Here is a 13,767-nt window from a genome sequence, read left to right as displayed (position 1 = left end):
TGTGCATGTGGAGGTTGTTTTGATCTGGACACACAGGGATTGCTGCTGTTAAACCCATAGGCCTCCTAGGGGCCACCCACAGAACGCCGTCAGCAACATTCACTAAAAAAATGTGTGGAAGTATAACATATCTAGTGTGGTGGTTTCCTTTCGCTCCAAACTCAATCATTCACAACAGAAGCTACTGTACAACGGACATCAACTACTGCTACACGTTACATTCTAGCTAGTGAACTTTAAAAAGGAATGACTTCTTATGATGCAGCCCTAGTAAAACATTGTTTAACATTATGTGGTCAGTGGGGAACTGCCAGTTTGGGACGTTTAAATGTAGAAGGTAGTTATTCAGCCAGCTTTGAGGCAGTTTAGAACACCAAGACATATTTTTCGTGAAAACAACAAAACGCTTGAATTTAGTAAAAGAAAGTCTAAAATGAAACCTTCTACATCCCAACTTTCTATTTTCAGATGTGTATAAATATTGAATTCTCTTTTCAGAAATTTTCAGAAAGTACTTCTGTTGTCTAATGACCAGTGGAATGCATTGAAACATGCTGAAAAAGGATAACTTGTGAACTCTATATACTTGTTCAAGGATCAAGAGAATTAACTCCTATTCTGGCTAAACAATGTTTTAAACGGGTTTTGCATTAAAATAAAAAGAAAACTTAAATTGTTACACCAAGCTACACAAAACAGTTCTCTGAAGGAACAGCATACCACGTCCAAGTGTTCCTCAGCCTCCAACATGCAGTTTGCCAGCATGAAGTCAGACTGACATTCACAAACACAGCAGACGAGACAGTGGAGGTGAGGTTGTGATGGGACAGAGCGGACGAAGAGCATGGACGTGAGGTTGTGAGATTGACCGAGGGGAAAGGGAGATGAGGCCGAGGGGGAAATGAGAGATGAGAGACCGGGCAGGGGGCACACAGTTGTTCAGGGAGAATGAGATTGTAACAAGATGTGAAAAGTCGACAACGAAAGGAAAACAGTGATAAAGGGATGAGCCTTCATCTCGATGGCTGAACAGAAGTCCCTCACACACACACACACAAGACACCGACACACACTGCAGGATGGTTAAGCTCGAGATGAGGACCACATTGTGATCCCATATCAAAAGGATTCACTGAGTATACAAAAACACAAGTTGAACTTATATCAGAGTGACAGAAAATAATATAAAAACAACAATACAGCGGGCAGTTGTCCCGGTGTCAGGACGCAGGGTCTCCAACGGTAGGGTGAGCTGGAGTGAGCCACAGGAGTGTGCACATAAACACACAGGGGGTGAGCCACGGGAGTGTGCACATAAAGACAGGGGTGAGCTGGAGTGAACCATGAGAGTGTGCACATCCCCAGAGGGCGAGATGGAGTGTGCACATGCCCACAGAGGCTGAGATGGAGTGCGCACATCCCTAGAGGGTGAGATGGAGTGTGCACATCCCTAGAGGGTGAGATGGAGTGTGCACATCCCCCACAGAGGGTGAGGTGGAGTGTGCACATCCCCAGAGGGTGAGATGGAGAGTGCCACGGGAGTGTGCACATCCACACAGAGCGATGCGTGCGAGGGGTGAGATTTGAGGGATGAAGGAGGAGGGAAGCGAGGGCACGGGACCATGATCCAACTTACAGGGACTAGTTTCCAATACCATTTGGAAGGAGACTATCCAGATCGAGGGGGGGAGAGAAGGGGGAGAAGGGAAGGGGGGAGGAGATAAGGGCAGGGGGGGGCGGGGGCGGGGATAAGGGAAGAGAGGTCAATAGGTCAAAGGTTATAGGCAGCAGACAGATTTGGATCTAATCTAGGTTAGAGGTTAGAGAAAGGAGCTAGAAAAGACCGCAGGTCCGCAGATCTCCATTGGGGAAGGCAGCGAACAGATCTGCTGGCCGTCATGTCAACCATCATCTGTTGTTTGCATAGAGGTCAGAAAGGCAGACAAATAAAGCAAGTACACATCGACTGGCTCAAATGTCCTCCAGCATTCATTTCGGCTCTGGCTCCCTGTGTTGGTGTGGGAGGGAGAGAGGGAGAGAGAGAGGGAGGGAGGGAGGGAGGGGGGCAGTCCTGGCTTTACCTTCTGATGGCCGGGGGACTCCAGCGGGTGCTGCTTGACTTTGTGCTCCCTTTCTGTGTACTCCCTCATCTTCATGTTCACCTGAAGAGGGAGAAAAAGTTCACATTCAATCCGGATGCAATCCTCGGGCCGAGTTCCACAAACACACTGGCTGGCCGGTAGTTCCTTGAGTAAGATCGCTTACAAATAACAACTTGAAGAAGTTCAAGTTTCTGAAACTCACTGGCATACATATACTCATGCAGGACATAAACATCAACTCTGCATGGTCCCGGCCACACCAATATCTTGTTTCCTACTTACAGGATGTTTTGACAGCTAATTCATCTTTTATTCTGCACTCAACTCAGCACCAACAATGCGCCGTTACTGGGCACCGCATCTGAATGAACAAACTACTAACAGGTGAAATACATTGGAGCATCTCATCCTGTTTCTCAGCCTCTTCCTCCTGGTTTGCCACCACAACCGTTACAGTAGAGGCTGGAGGATGCAGAGGACGCTAGTCCACAGACAAATATACAGCATCCAGGACAGCAAAGTGTGTCAGAAATCCTTATTAAATAAACATCAACGGCAGCGCAACATAGACGACCTACATCCCGCTAACAGACAGCCGTAACAGGACGTGTTATTGATGTGTGTGTGGCATGCGTGCGTCTAATAATCTAACCTATATCAGCTCGTCATTGGCCAAACTAGGTATCAGTGGCCCACAGACCCTAAGGAATCCAAGCTGGAGCGGACAGACTATCAAACTCCCCCCAGTGACCCCGTTCTTTCACTGGGTCACGGCCGTCTACATGACATGTGACCAGAGGCCAGACACTGGCTCAGTCGCCTTGCTGTGAAGGCTGGGGATCGGGAAAGTCCCTAGGGAGAGCGGTTCCGTCCCTAGAGAAAGCTGTTCTGTCCCTAGTCAGTTGGGGCTCAGACCTTGTTGATCCAGAACAACATGGCGTCCTCCAGGTCGAAGGGCAGCTCCTTGGAGGCACTGAAGGTGGAGAAGCGCTTGACGGAGGCCACCACCTTCTCGATGCTGATCATCTCCACCGTGTAGGCCATCATCAGGGCGTCGATCATCGGCATGTGGGAACTCTGGGAGGGGAGAGAGAGAGAGAGAGACGGAAAAGGAGGGTCAATCTTTAGGCTGAAAACTTTGATACAACGCTTCAAATATAGTTTCTCCCCACTGCTGTACCGCTTTTACATTCACAACACCATCTTCCATACGTATACATTTCTAAAACAATATACTAGTAGTAACCAACTGGGCCCAGTTGCTACATGCTGGACCTCTACACGACTTTGCATGGCTTTTTAATAACGCTTCACACCCAGAACCACAGGTACGTCTCAGACTGGTTCAGGCCTGCTCCACAACATCCTGATCGATGCAGGGAACCCGTCATCCCCTGAACTCATCCGACGCATACCAGAAAGTCTTTAATGCCTGCAGGAGGCAAATGAAGGCCTACTATCTGTCGTTTATTGTTTGAAGGTGTGTTCGCTAGTAGTCTGGTGTGTACTAGGTATGCAATCCCTTTGCGGTAGTGTTCCGGTGAACGCAGGTTACCCTGTTCTTTGTTTTAGTTTTCATCGAGCAAGACAGACCAAAATAAAAGTCCTCAGCTTGGATTTCTCAAACAGGGGAAAAAGTAGACATTGTAGCTTCAAATCCCTTGTGTTTGTGTTTGAGTAGTACGAGTAGTTAGGAGCGCAGTGCCAGCCTCTCCACCATTTAGAGTAATCTAATTGAGGAAAAACACAGAGATTAGGCTGCTACTTAGAGCAATTCAGTGCTCCCTCTGCAACACAATGAACTGAGGTTATGACTGGGAAGGCTTTTTCACTGAAAAGGGCAGGAAAGACTTCTGTACACAAACATCTACCGATTCTTCATCAACAACCCAATTCACAACTTCAATACCCAAGTATTTGAATAAACAGATTAATAAGGAAACAAAATAACTTGATCATATTGGCGAAATAGATAATTTCATAATAAGAAGGGCCATGAATCATGATCTGTTAACGCATTGATTTCGGACCACAGATAAGAATCAGATCTTTGTCGATTAAAATGATTTTGAGTTGAGGAAACACATAATCATCTCTTCACACCATGCAGTACCACTTACACACACACTAGACTACATGCCCATGTCTATTGGCACAGTCCGTCTGAGCTTCGTTTCTGAATACCCCCTCTAGAGACAGACACAGAGAGGATTCCAAGGGGGACAAAATGCTGGATCGGCTTGCAACGCTTCCAAAGGTCAAGAGTAGTGGTACAATACGTCCACAGGTCCAGCATGTGCATACACACATTCACACCTCTGATACCTAGTGTGTTAATGCCTTGCAGACTCAATACGTCCACAGGTACAGCGTGTGCATACACACATTCACACCTCTGATACCTAGTGTGTTAATGCCTTGCAGACTCAATACGTCCACAGGTACAGCATGTGCATACACACATTCACACCTCTGATACCTAGTGTGTTTGCATACACACATTCACACCTCTGATACCTAGTGTGTTAATGCCTTGCAGACTCAATACGTCCACAGGTACAGCGTGTGCATACACACGTATTCACCTCTGATGCTGGCTGTCTGTCAACGCCTAGCCGAGTCAATATCTCCACAGGTCTAGTGCATGTATAACATGCATACACACCCAGGCAGCTTGCGGTGTGGAAGAACCAACCCGGGGGTCAACGTTCCCTGCTGGCAGTGTGTGTGTGTGTGTGTGTGTGTGTGTGTGTGTGTGTGTGTGTGTGTGTGTGTGTGTGTGTGTGTGTGTGTGTGTGTGTGTGTGTGTGTGTGTCACACACACACACAAACACAGGAACATGCTGTGAGATTATTCCACCAGACTCACGCAGCCCTGCAGAGTGCAGACATGTGACCCGGGAGAGGGGTCTGCCAACCCGTTTCCATGGTAACACAACATTGCACTCAGAGCCCTGGAATGGCTGAGGAGCCGAGGGTGCTCAATGTGTGTGTGTGTGTGTGTGTGTGTGTGTGTGTGTGTGTGTGTGTGTGTGTGTGTGTGTGTGTGTGTGTGTGTGTGTGTGTGTGTGTGTGTGTGTGTGTGTGTGTGTGTGTGTGTGTGTGTGTGTTCTGCTCAGTGAAACTGTAACACGTCATATCGTATTGCTGCCGGGAGGCCACAGGGCTCTCTGCACTTTCTCCCATCCCACTGCTCAGTGTTGTGTGGGGCGGACCGGGCGTTGGAACCAGCACCTCTGACTGAGACAGACCTGGGACCACACAGAGGTCTACGCCCTGGAGAGCATCAAACAAGAGCTGCCCCATAGTACCAACCGGGGTTCAATCATCTTTCACCTAAGTGGAAAGATATCTACTGCTCGAGCAAATGTTTTTTTCCCGCTTTTTTTACCTGCCCGATGGTAAAATCTATTGTCAAGTCTGGACATGGACAGACATCCATGTCAAAATGTTAATCTTTCTCTGCTGCCAGTGACAGCGCTGCTGAACAGTGCATGAGTAAGTAGGAAGACGGCTCAGGAGTCGAGAGGGAGACAGCTCAGGAGTCGACAGAGAGACAGCTCAGGAGTCGACAGAGAGACAGCTCAGGAGTCGATAGGGAGACAGCTCAGGAGCCGACAGGGAGACAACTCAGGAGTCGATAGGGAGACAGCTCAGGAGCCGACAGGGAGACAGCTCTGGAGTCGATAGGGAGACAGCTCAGGAGTCGATATGGAGACAGCACAGGAGCCGACAGGGAGACAGCTCAGGATAAAGCAGTGAGCAGGCTCAGGAGCTGACTGAGAGCCAGGGGAAGACTGGTGTCAGATGAAAGGAGCGTATGATGATCCGGGGGGAGGATGAGAAGGAAGGAGATGGAGCAGGCTTCTCCTCCTGGCTGCATAGCAACACAATATAAACGGGCAGGGAAGCCCCTCATCCATTACTTAGTGTAGCAGTAGAAACCTGAACCTCTGTACATGAGACAGGCTCGCTAATTTATTATTTTCCACATACATGACGTCTCGGGTGAACATGTTGGCGATGGCCTCCACAGGGGGTGCCTGCGATAGGTCGCAGGCTTCCAGAGGGGTCCGTGTTCATCCAACCCCCAGCCCTGCGTTAAGCCCAGGATCTACGGCCTCAGCAGGAGGATTGGCTAAAGCCTGGACCGTGGGCCAAGGCTCGGTCTGTTCATAATAACCAAAATGCTGCACTCGGTCTGAAATAGGCTCAGGGTCAATTCAGTACCACATCCCCTCTCCTCAGCTCAATGGGAAACAGCTGGCAGCAGACAAAAGTCAAATGAAGAGTGAGAAGTAGAGTTGGGCGTTTTTTCTGATAGAACGGTATACCACCGTGTGTGTCACAATAAAAGGCTGAATGACCTTAAGCACACGTTGAATTTGGTTTGTTGACTTTAAATCCTCAATTAAAAGACGAATCGAATTCCTCATTTAAAAAAATGTATCCCCAAGTGAGCCCTACCTTTATCCCTTTATGGTGATTAGTCGATACGTACACAAGGCCTAGACTATATAAATATACCACAACCTTAAAAAGTAGAGAAAAAAAACCCCGGAGAAAAACATGAAACACAATGCCATTGCAGTTCTCAATCTCCCGGTGAAACTGCTGGTCAAAAACCCCTCTGTGAGGCAACCGAGAAGTTAGTCACCCAAGCCAAATCGTTTAAAAGTAGCCTGACAACAGCATCGCCATAGCAGACGCAGGAAAACATCCGCCAGAGCTATTCACAGCCTTGTCCATCCAGGCATGAAGAGTTCTCACAAGGGCATTGTGAGCCAGCAGTCAAATTCCACCACCTGCTTTGAATAGAAGCGCAAGTAAACCACGTTGGGCCGTTGCATTCAAACCAGCAGGAATACGTCTGGAACCCACACTCACACCTATGTACTCTCAACAGGTCTCGCCAACGTCCAGAGTTAGAAAGGAGACTTTATCCAATAGTTGACCGATATCCAACTGCATAAAAAGGTATTAAGGCTATGATGGTCTGATAAGAACACAAAAGGCCCTTGTCACCATGGACTGTGCAGAGTATCACAGATCAGAAGTTAGGATAAGCAGGAGAGAGAGGGAAGTACTTTGCTCATGTGCTAATATTTGTGTCTTTCCCTCTGTGCGTTTGACAAGCAATGTTAAACAGAAGCGCGCTCTCGCAAGAGAGGCTGACCATGGTTTGCATACCGCCTGATAATCGAGGTCCTGTATCAGGCCTGGTGGGGAAGACATTGAGAGAACTCCAACCAACACAGCGAGATGCAAACTGTGGGAACCACAGCTTGATGGAGAGGACTGGCATATCGGCTACAACATATCAGTAACTTAGCAACAATGGTTATTTAAACTGGATTTGAGACAAATTTGATGGAAGAATTTTCAACCTCTTAAGAGGTTTTCAACCGAATTTTCAACCTCTTAAGATGCGTACATCTCAGAGTGCAGCAAAACAAATGAAGTGCTCTTCCCATACTCGGAACGGGGTAGGGTGCATGCAGACCACGCAGCCCCCATCCCCTCATCAAACCCCCCTGCTGGGAGACCCCCGGTCCATCCAACCAGAAACCCTCTCTCCTCACATTTACCTTTAAATTAACGGCATTTAGTTTTGGATATGCTTTTATCTAAAGCGACTTACAATAAGAACATTTGTCAGAAGAAAGCGAAACGATATATTGCGGTACTGTACGTTCGATACAGTAAGGATGTTAAAGGTCCCATGGCATGCCACCGGGTGTGGTGTGATGGTATTAGCCGCTACAAGCCGTTTTGGAAATCTGCCCCTTGTGACATCACAGGTGGGCGTGTCTGTAGCAAACGTTGCTCATCGATCCGTCGCACTTCCAGTTAGACACGCCCACCTGTGATGTCATAAGGGGCAGATTTCCAAAACTGCTTGTAACGGCTAATCACCCTCACACCTGGTGGCATGCCATGGGACCTTTAATAGAACCAAGTGCCAAGCACTAACAATGGCCAGGTTAACCCATTCCCCGTATACAACAAAGATAGCTAGGATAAGATGCTTCTCAATGCTAAGTGCTATTTTTAAGTGCAAGGACGTACAACATACACAAGTGCGTACATTAAGTGCCTGGACGTACAACATAAAATAAGTGCGTAAGAGGGGCCTGTGGCAAGTAAGGGGGGGGAGGCTATGTGTTAGTCTAGGTCAGTGGTTTTCAAACTGTGGGGCGCGCCCCCCCTGGGGGGCGCCAGAGTTCTTCAGGGGGGGGCGCGACGTGAGAAAAAAATAAACCCGAAAAAACCCTTGAAAGACGATGATTCAAATCATCAGTCGTACTTCAACTGTAGAAGTAACATAATAACTAAATCAATTTTCAACCGTTTATCTTCGTGCAAACCATTTAACAAATCTACACACTTGTATCTTCAATAATATCTAAACAGAATTTCGATATCATTTAAAATGTCTTCAGAATCACAGTTTTAGTTTCATACCGCTTCGTTTTCAGCTGTTTTCATTGAAGACGTCAGCCCATTCTGATACACCTACTTCTAGACATCGTAACTCATTCCTTTTTCAACCGTTTACCATCGTTCAAACCATTAAACAAATCTACACACTTGTATCTGCAATACTATCTAATCGGAATTTTGATAGCATTTATACTTTTTTCAGAATCACAGTTTTAGTTTCAAACCGGCGTCGTTTTCAGTTGCTTATAATAATTTAGGTCACCATAGCAACGCCGGTAAACAAACCCCGCCGAATAGTCGAATCTCTGGACTGAAAAGGCAGATCTGATTCGACTCAGAAAATTCAGAGTCGGGGACCCTGAATGAATCTGTAAACTGGCAGTTTACACAGATTAAGATGTTCAAATGTATTTAAAAAAGGTTAAGCTAAAACATGCTTAGATAAAGTTGTTAAATTGTGTTGTTTAAATACGCAAAAAGATGTTGTAATGTTTCAGAAATATGTTTAAAAAATATGTTAAAAAATTTGTTTCAAATGTTTTAAAATGATGATCGGAGATGTTTGAAAAGTGTAAAATAATTAAAATAGCTTTCAAAACACAGGTATTTAGAAAATAAAATTGGGGGGGGGGGCTCAGCTGAATTTTTTTCTCTGAGGGGGGGCTCACTCACTCACACTTTGAAAACCCCTGGTCTAGGTGAACTCTAGAGTCTTCTCCTCACCATTTTGATGGGCATGGAGGCAAGGTCTCCGTCGGTGACGGGCGTGTCGTCGCTCTCCACCACGTACAGGCCCTTGCGGGACAGGGCCTGGAGGACGCAGAGGTGGGACTGCAGCGCCGACGCCTGCTCCGTCTTCAGGATCAGTGAGCACACGCGGCAGTACAGCTCGCAGGACAGCAGCAGCCGCAGCACCGGGGGCTTGATGTGCTCCTGGTCGTACTGGTCCGTGTAGAAGGGGTCGCGCAGGTCTTCCGGGATGTGGTCTGGGGGTGGAGAACGCAGAGAGACCCACTTAAAGCCAGAGAAATAAACATGTTAAACGTTGTCAAGGTTATTACCCTGATGAAGCCTACGATGCCCAAAACATGTCTGCAACTTTTTAAGAATTCCATTATGAATTAGCCTATTTATTAAAGCTTTTTTAACTTTCTGAAGAGTGCCTTGGTCAGCCTATCTTTGTAGCAAAAGTTATATTGAACATTTACCTTTTAGGGCAATTTAGCAGATGCTATTAAGTTACCAAAGCGCCAAACATGCAAAGGCGACAGACAGCTCGTTAGCTAGGAGGAGCCGGGGATCGAACTAGCAACCTTCCGGTTACAAGTCAACCCGCTCTGCCTCCTGAGAGAAGTCTTCATGTTGTCATTTGTCATTCCATGAGCGACCCATCATAGATGCATGAACAGAAATAGCAAGGCCAGAGCGCACCATGATGAATATGCAAAGTCACTCATCAACAGAGATTCATATCCAAATATTGAACTCTGTTTTTTAATAAACCCTTTTGAGATCAAACACAGAACAGGCTAGTGGTGCATGCTAACACAGAGCCAGGCCTTCCCACTCCATAGAGAGCAGCTTCTGGGTGGGTCGTACAGAGGGCCTCCTCCACGTATATACAAACACTACTGGAGCCGTGAAGCAACGGGAACACCCTGGGCTATAAAAGGGGTTTCCACAACTTCACATGTGAAGTCTTTAAAGGCCCACTATGCAACTTTTTTAGCCAAAATTACATTAAGTATGCAGGTTGAGAGTTATGCTGATGGTTCTGCATCCATTTCTGGGTTGATTGGTGGGTGTGTCATTTACCCATGTCGCCTCTCCAGTGAAAAAGCGCATATGCAACTTGATCTGTTCGGACCGACACAATCCGGATGTGACGCAGCGGAAGTATCCTCGAAAATGTAGTCAGATTGTAGTTTCGAAAATGCTTTACGGCACAGACACACCCCCAAACATGGCACCGGCTAGATATAAACAGCCAGTTGCGAGGCAATTGTTGTCCGAGGTAGGAAACCCAAACGCCGCCGTGTTTGGGTGCATGATAGAGTTTAGATCGGGTTAGATTAAATAATCTCGGATATAAATAACGATCTCATCTCATCGTCATCCGTTTATCCGGGGTCGGGTCGCGGGGGGAGCAGCTCAAGCAGGGGGCTCCAGACTTCCCTTTCCCGGGCCACATTGACCAGCTCTGACGGGGGGATCCCGAGGCGTTCCCAGGCCAGTGTTGAGATATAATCTCTCCACCTAGTCCTGGGTCTTCCCCGAGGTCTCCTCCCCAATGGACGTGCCTGAAACACCTCCAAAGGGAGGCGCCCAGTAGGCATCCTTGCCAGATGCCCGAACCACCTCAGCTGACTCCTTTCTAAGTAAAGGAGCAGCGGCTCTAATCCGAGTTCCTCACGGATTACTGAGTTTCTCACCCTATCCCGAGACGCCAGCCACCCTTCTGAGAAAACTCATCTCGGCCGCTTTTACCCTCGATCTCATCCTTTCGGTCATCACCCAACCCTCATGACCATAGGTGAGGATAGGAACGAAGATCGACCGGTAGATCGAGAGCTTTGCCTTGCGGCTCAGCTCTCTTTTCGTAACAACGGTGCGGTAAAGCGAACGCAATACCGCCCCCGCTGCTCTGATTCTCCGGCCAATCTCACGCTCCATAGTACCCTCACTCGCGAACAAGACCCCGAGGTACTTGAACTCCTTCACTTGGGCTAAGGACTCATAAATAACGATAATCGGGTTAAATAACTTCACATGGTGTGTCTGGTGTGTTTCCAGCATTCGTAGTGTTGATCAGCAGAGAAATAGTCCGCCAAGACGTTGAGGTTGCTTAGCAGCCAGAGACTCTGTCCATGCAAGTGAACGGAGCGTTCACTCTTCGTCATAACTATCAAACCAAACATCCTTCACATTCACCGAGCGAACATTCTGAAAGTAATATGCACATTTCTCGCTAAAAATGTTTCCATAAACGCATTTAATTGCGTAACTATGTTACTATTTCCACCCAGAAAAAAGAAAGATGTCGGCCGTATGCTTCTGTGCAAGGGTCACTACTATGGTCACTACAGTAACGAATTGCTTTACGGCACAGACCCACAAACACGGAACCGGCTCGATATAAACACAAGTAACTAATGGATGGTTATATTCATCATAGATCAGCCGACTAAAAAGAGACAGAGAAACCCAATGTCGGAGGAACAGAAGAAGAGAAAAGGGAGACAGACCGACAGAGAGGCCAGACACGAGTAAACGTTGGGCAAGCTTTTCAGGAATAGCGTGAACTGAAAGAAAAAGAAGACTGCAAATCAGACGCCGACTCGGCCGTGTTGCTTTTGAAATTGAAAGTACCCTTGGGTGAACTTTGTCTGCGTAATATTCTTGATTCTGATAGTCTCTGTACACATGTGTTTGCTCAACCATTTTTTTGAGCCCTGTAAAAATTGTTTTCTCGACCGTTTTGTTGTGAGCCCTGTTTGTTTCTAGCTTGCTTGGTTGCAACCATATAAACACCTTTGTTTCCATGGGTGTTTTGCTGTTCGTATGTCTCGTCCCCCAGATACAGACTGAATCCCCGAATCCAGGTTCTTGTTTATTTCGATTATTATGTTGGCCAAACCTCTTACACTGATTGTTCTGTTCAACCTAAGATAAAATAATTATAACCTAGGGTATAAATTCTCCCCGTCAACTATAAAAAAATATGGATTTATGTTTATTGCAATGCAAATACACCATTTTAAAAATGTATAACCTTGCCTACACTTTATGAACATCTATTTCGGACATGGCTCCGCGCATTCGCCGGCTTCTCTGAAAACAAATGCACATGGCTCGCGTAGAAGAGCATGGGGAAGGGACGTCAACGAGTTGTTACGACAGTGTTGTGAAATATCTACTACGAAGCTTTAGGGGGCGCTGTGTAGAGAAATGTGCGTGCCAAAACCAAGAAAACAGCCAAGAAATGCCCAAAGTTGCATAGTGGGCCTTTAAAGAGAGGCAAACCAAAAACAAATCGGTTTGATGTGTGATGCACACACAAACACTAATGCTAATGGAGTTTCAACTATGGGTGGGACAAAAAGTTGTAAACACCTACTCAAGTTGTAAAAACCGTACATCTTATCAGACCCAGACATGAATGAATTTTAGGAGACGCCGAAGCCATCAGCTCAAGTGACAACACTCTTGTCCTCTGAGCATAACATAATGGAGTCGTCATGTCAAGGGTGGTAGGACGAAGCTACAATAGTATGTAGACGGTGTAAGAGAACACTTCACACTTAAAGAATGCAGATGACTGCCATAGCGCCTGCCATGATTTGGTTTGGACAATGGACTTTTGTGTTCATCAACATGGAAATCGCCTTAAATGTCAATCTGGTGGGATGTCAGCAGAAACCAGAGGAGCATGGAGAGTGATGTCACTTCTGACCAATAGGATAACAGGAGCACCACTCATCCGCAAGCACTCTCCCATTAGCGCAGGGCAAGCAGGCCCGCGCCCAATCATGCTCCTGAAAACATCTTGAAACACGAACAACCCATGGAAATGGTTTGATTAATAGTGTGTTATTCTGACACAACTCACTCATCCCAAAAACTAGTAGAACATATATACATTTAGATTCTGTCCTTAGTGTCTGGCGGGTATACAGTACACTTCTAGTTAGTTCAGTTTACTACAGAACAACTAGAAAGCCCATAATGAGTGCTACACACACACACACACGCACGCAGACACTATTATTGTGCACATGCTAATGAGCTTAGCGTTGTGTAACGGCATTAGGCTAGTAGTAGACTCCTCCAGTGTGCATTACAATAAAGAACAGCTTCAGGGAGACTCCTGTGGAGCTTTGCTTGCTGAAGCAGAAGAACACATACTGTAGGAGGACTGATTACAGGGGGAGAAAACAAAAGTGTCTAGCCAGGGAGGGTCTCTCCACGGTACACTCTCCCCTCACGAGATGCTGGTGCAGTATGCGTGGCTTCATTACAGACAAGCATGCAGACACACACAAACACACTACCATACTTCCTAGTATGCTAAACTGCTAAATATGCTAAAGTTGTGGGTTTCCTAAGAAGTTTGGGAGCTTCATTTAGGAAATAACATGAATGGCTCATTAGCTAGATCTCTGATGGGCAGCACGACGTATCAGGGAAGCTGGGACAATAATAACTAATTCGTAGGTCAAAT

The 13,767-nt window shown here is 46.7% G+C and overlaps 1 protein-coding gene across 2 annotated transcripts in view; it reads right to left on the bottom strand.

Annotated features, from left to right (window-relative positions):
* The window catches only part of camsap1b (calmodulin regulated spectrin-associated protein 1b), a 38,143-nt gene that overhangs the window by 20,922 nt on the left and 3,454 nt on the right, over positions 1-13,767 (bottom strand). Inside the window, exons 3-6 of one of the 2 annotated variants that reach the window (XM_030369695.1) lie at positions 9,270-9,532; positions 3,018-3,179; positions 2,082-2,162; positions 1,637-1,669 (exon numbers count right to left, since the gene is read on the bottom strand). In XM_030369695.1, coding sequence (XP_030225555.1) covers positions 1,637-1,669; positions 2,082-2,162; positions 3,018-3,179; positions 9,270-9,532 — 539 coding nt within the window. The remainder of the gene's footprint in view (positions 1-1,636; positions 1,670-2,081; positions 2,163-3,017; positions 3,180-9,269; positions 9,533-13,767) is intronic. The other variant, XM_030369696.1, reaches the window with a different exon arrangement.

This window comes from Gadus morhua, chromosome 11, assembly GCF_902167405.1.
Source record: "Gadus morhua chromosome 11, gadMor3.0, whole genome shotgun sequence".
In the NCBI taxonomy this organism is placed as follows: Eukaryota; Metazoa; Chordata; class Actinopteri; order Gadiformes; family Gadidae; genus Gadus; species Gadus morhua.
The sequence above is the reverse complement of the archived record's forward strand: the minus strand, read 5'-3'. Positions and strand labels throughout refer to the sequence as shown.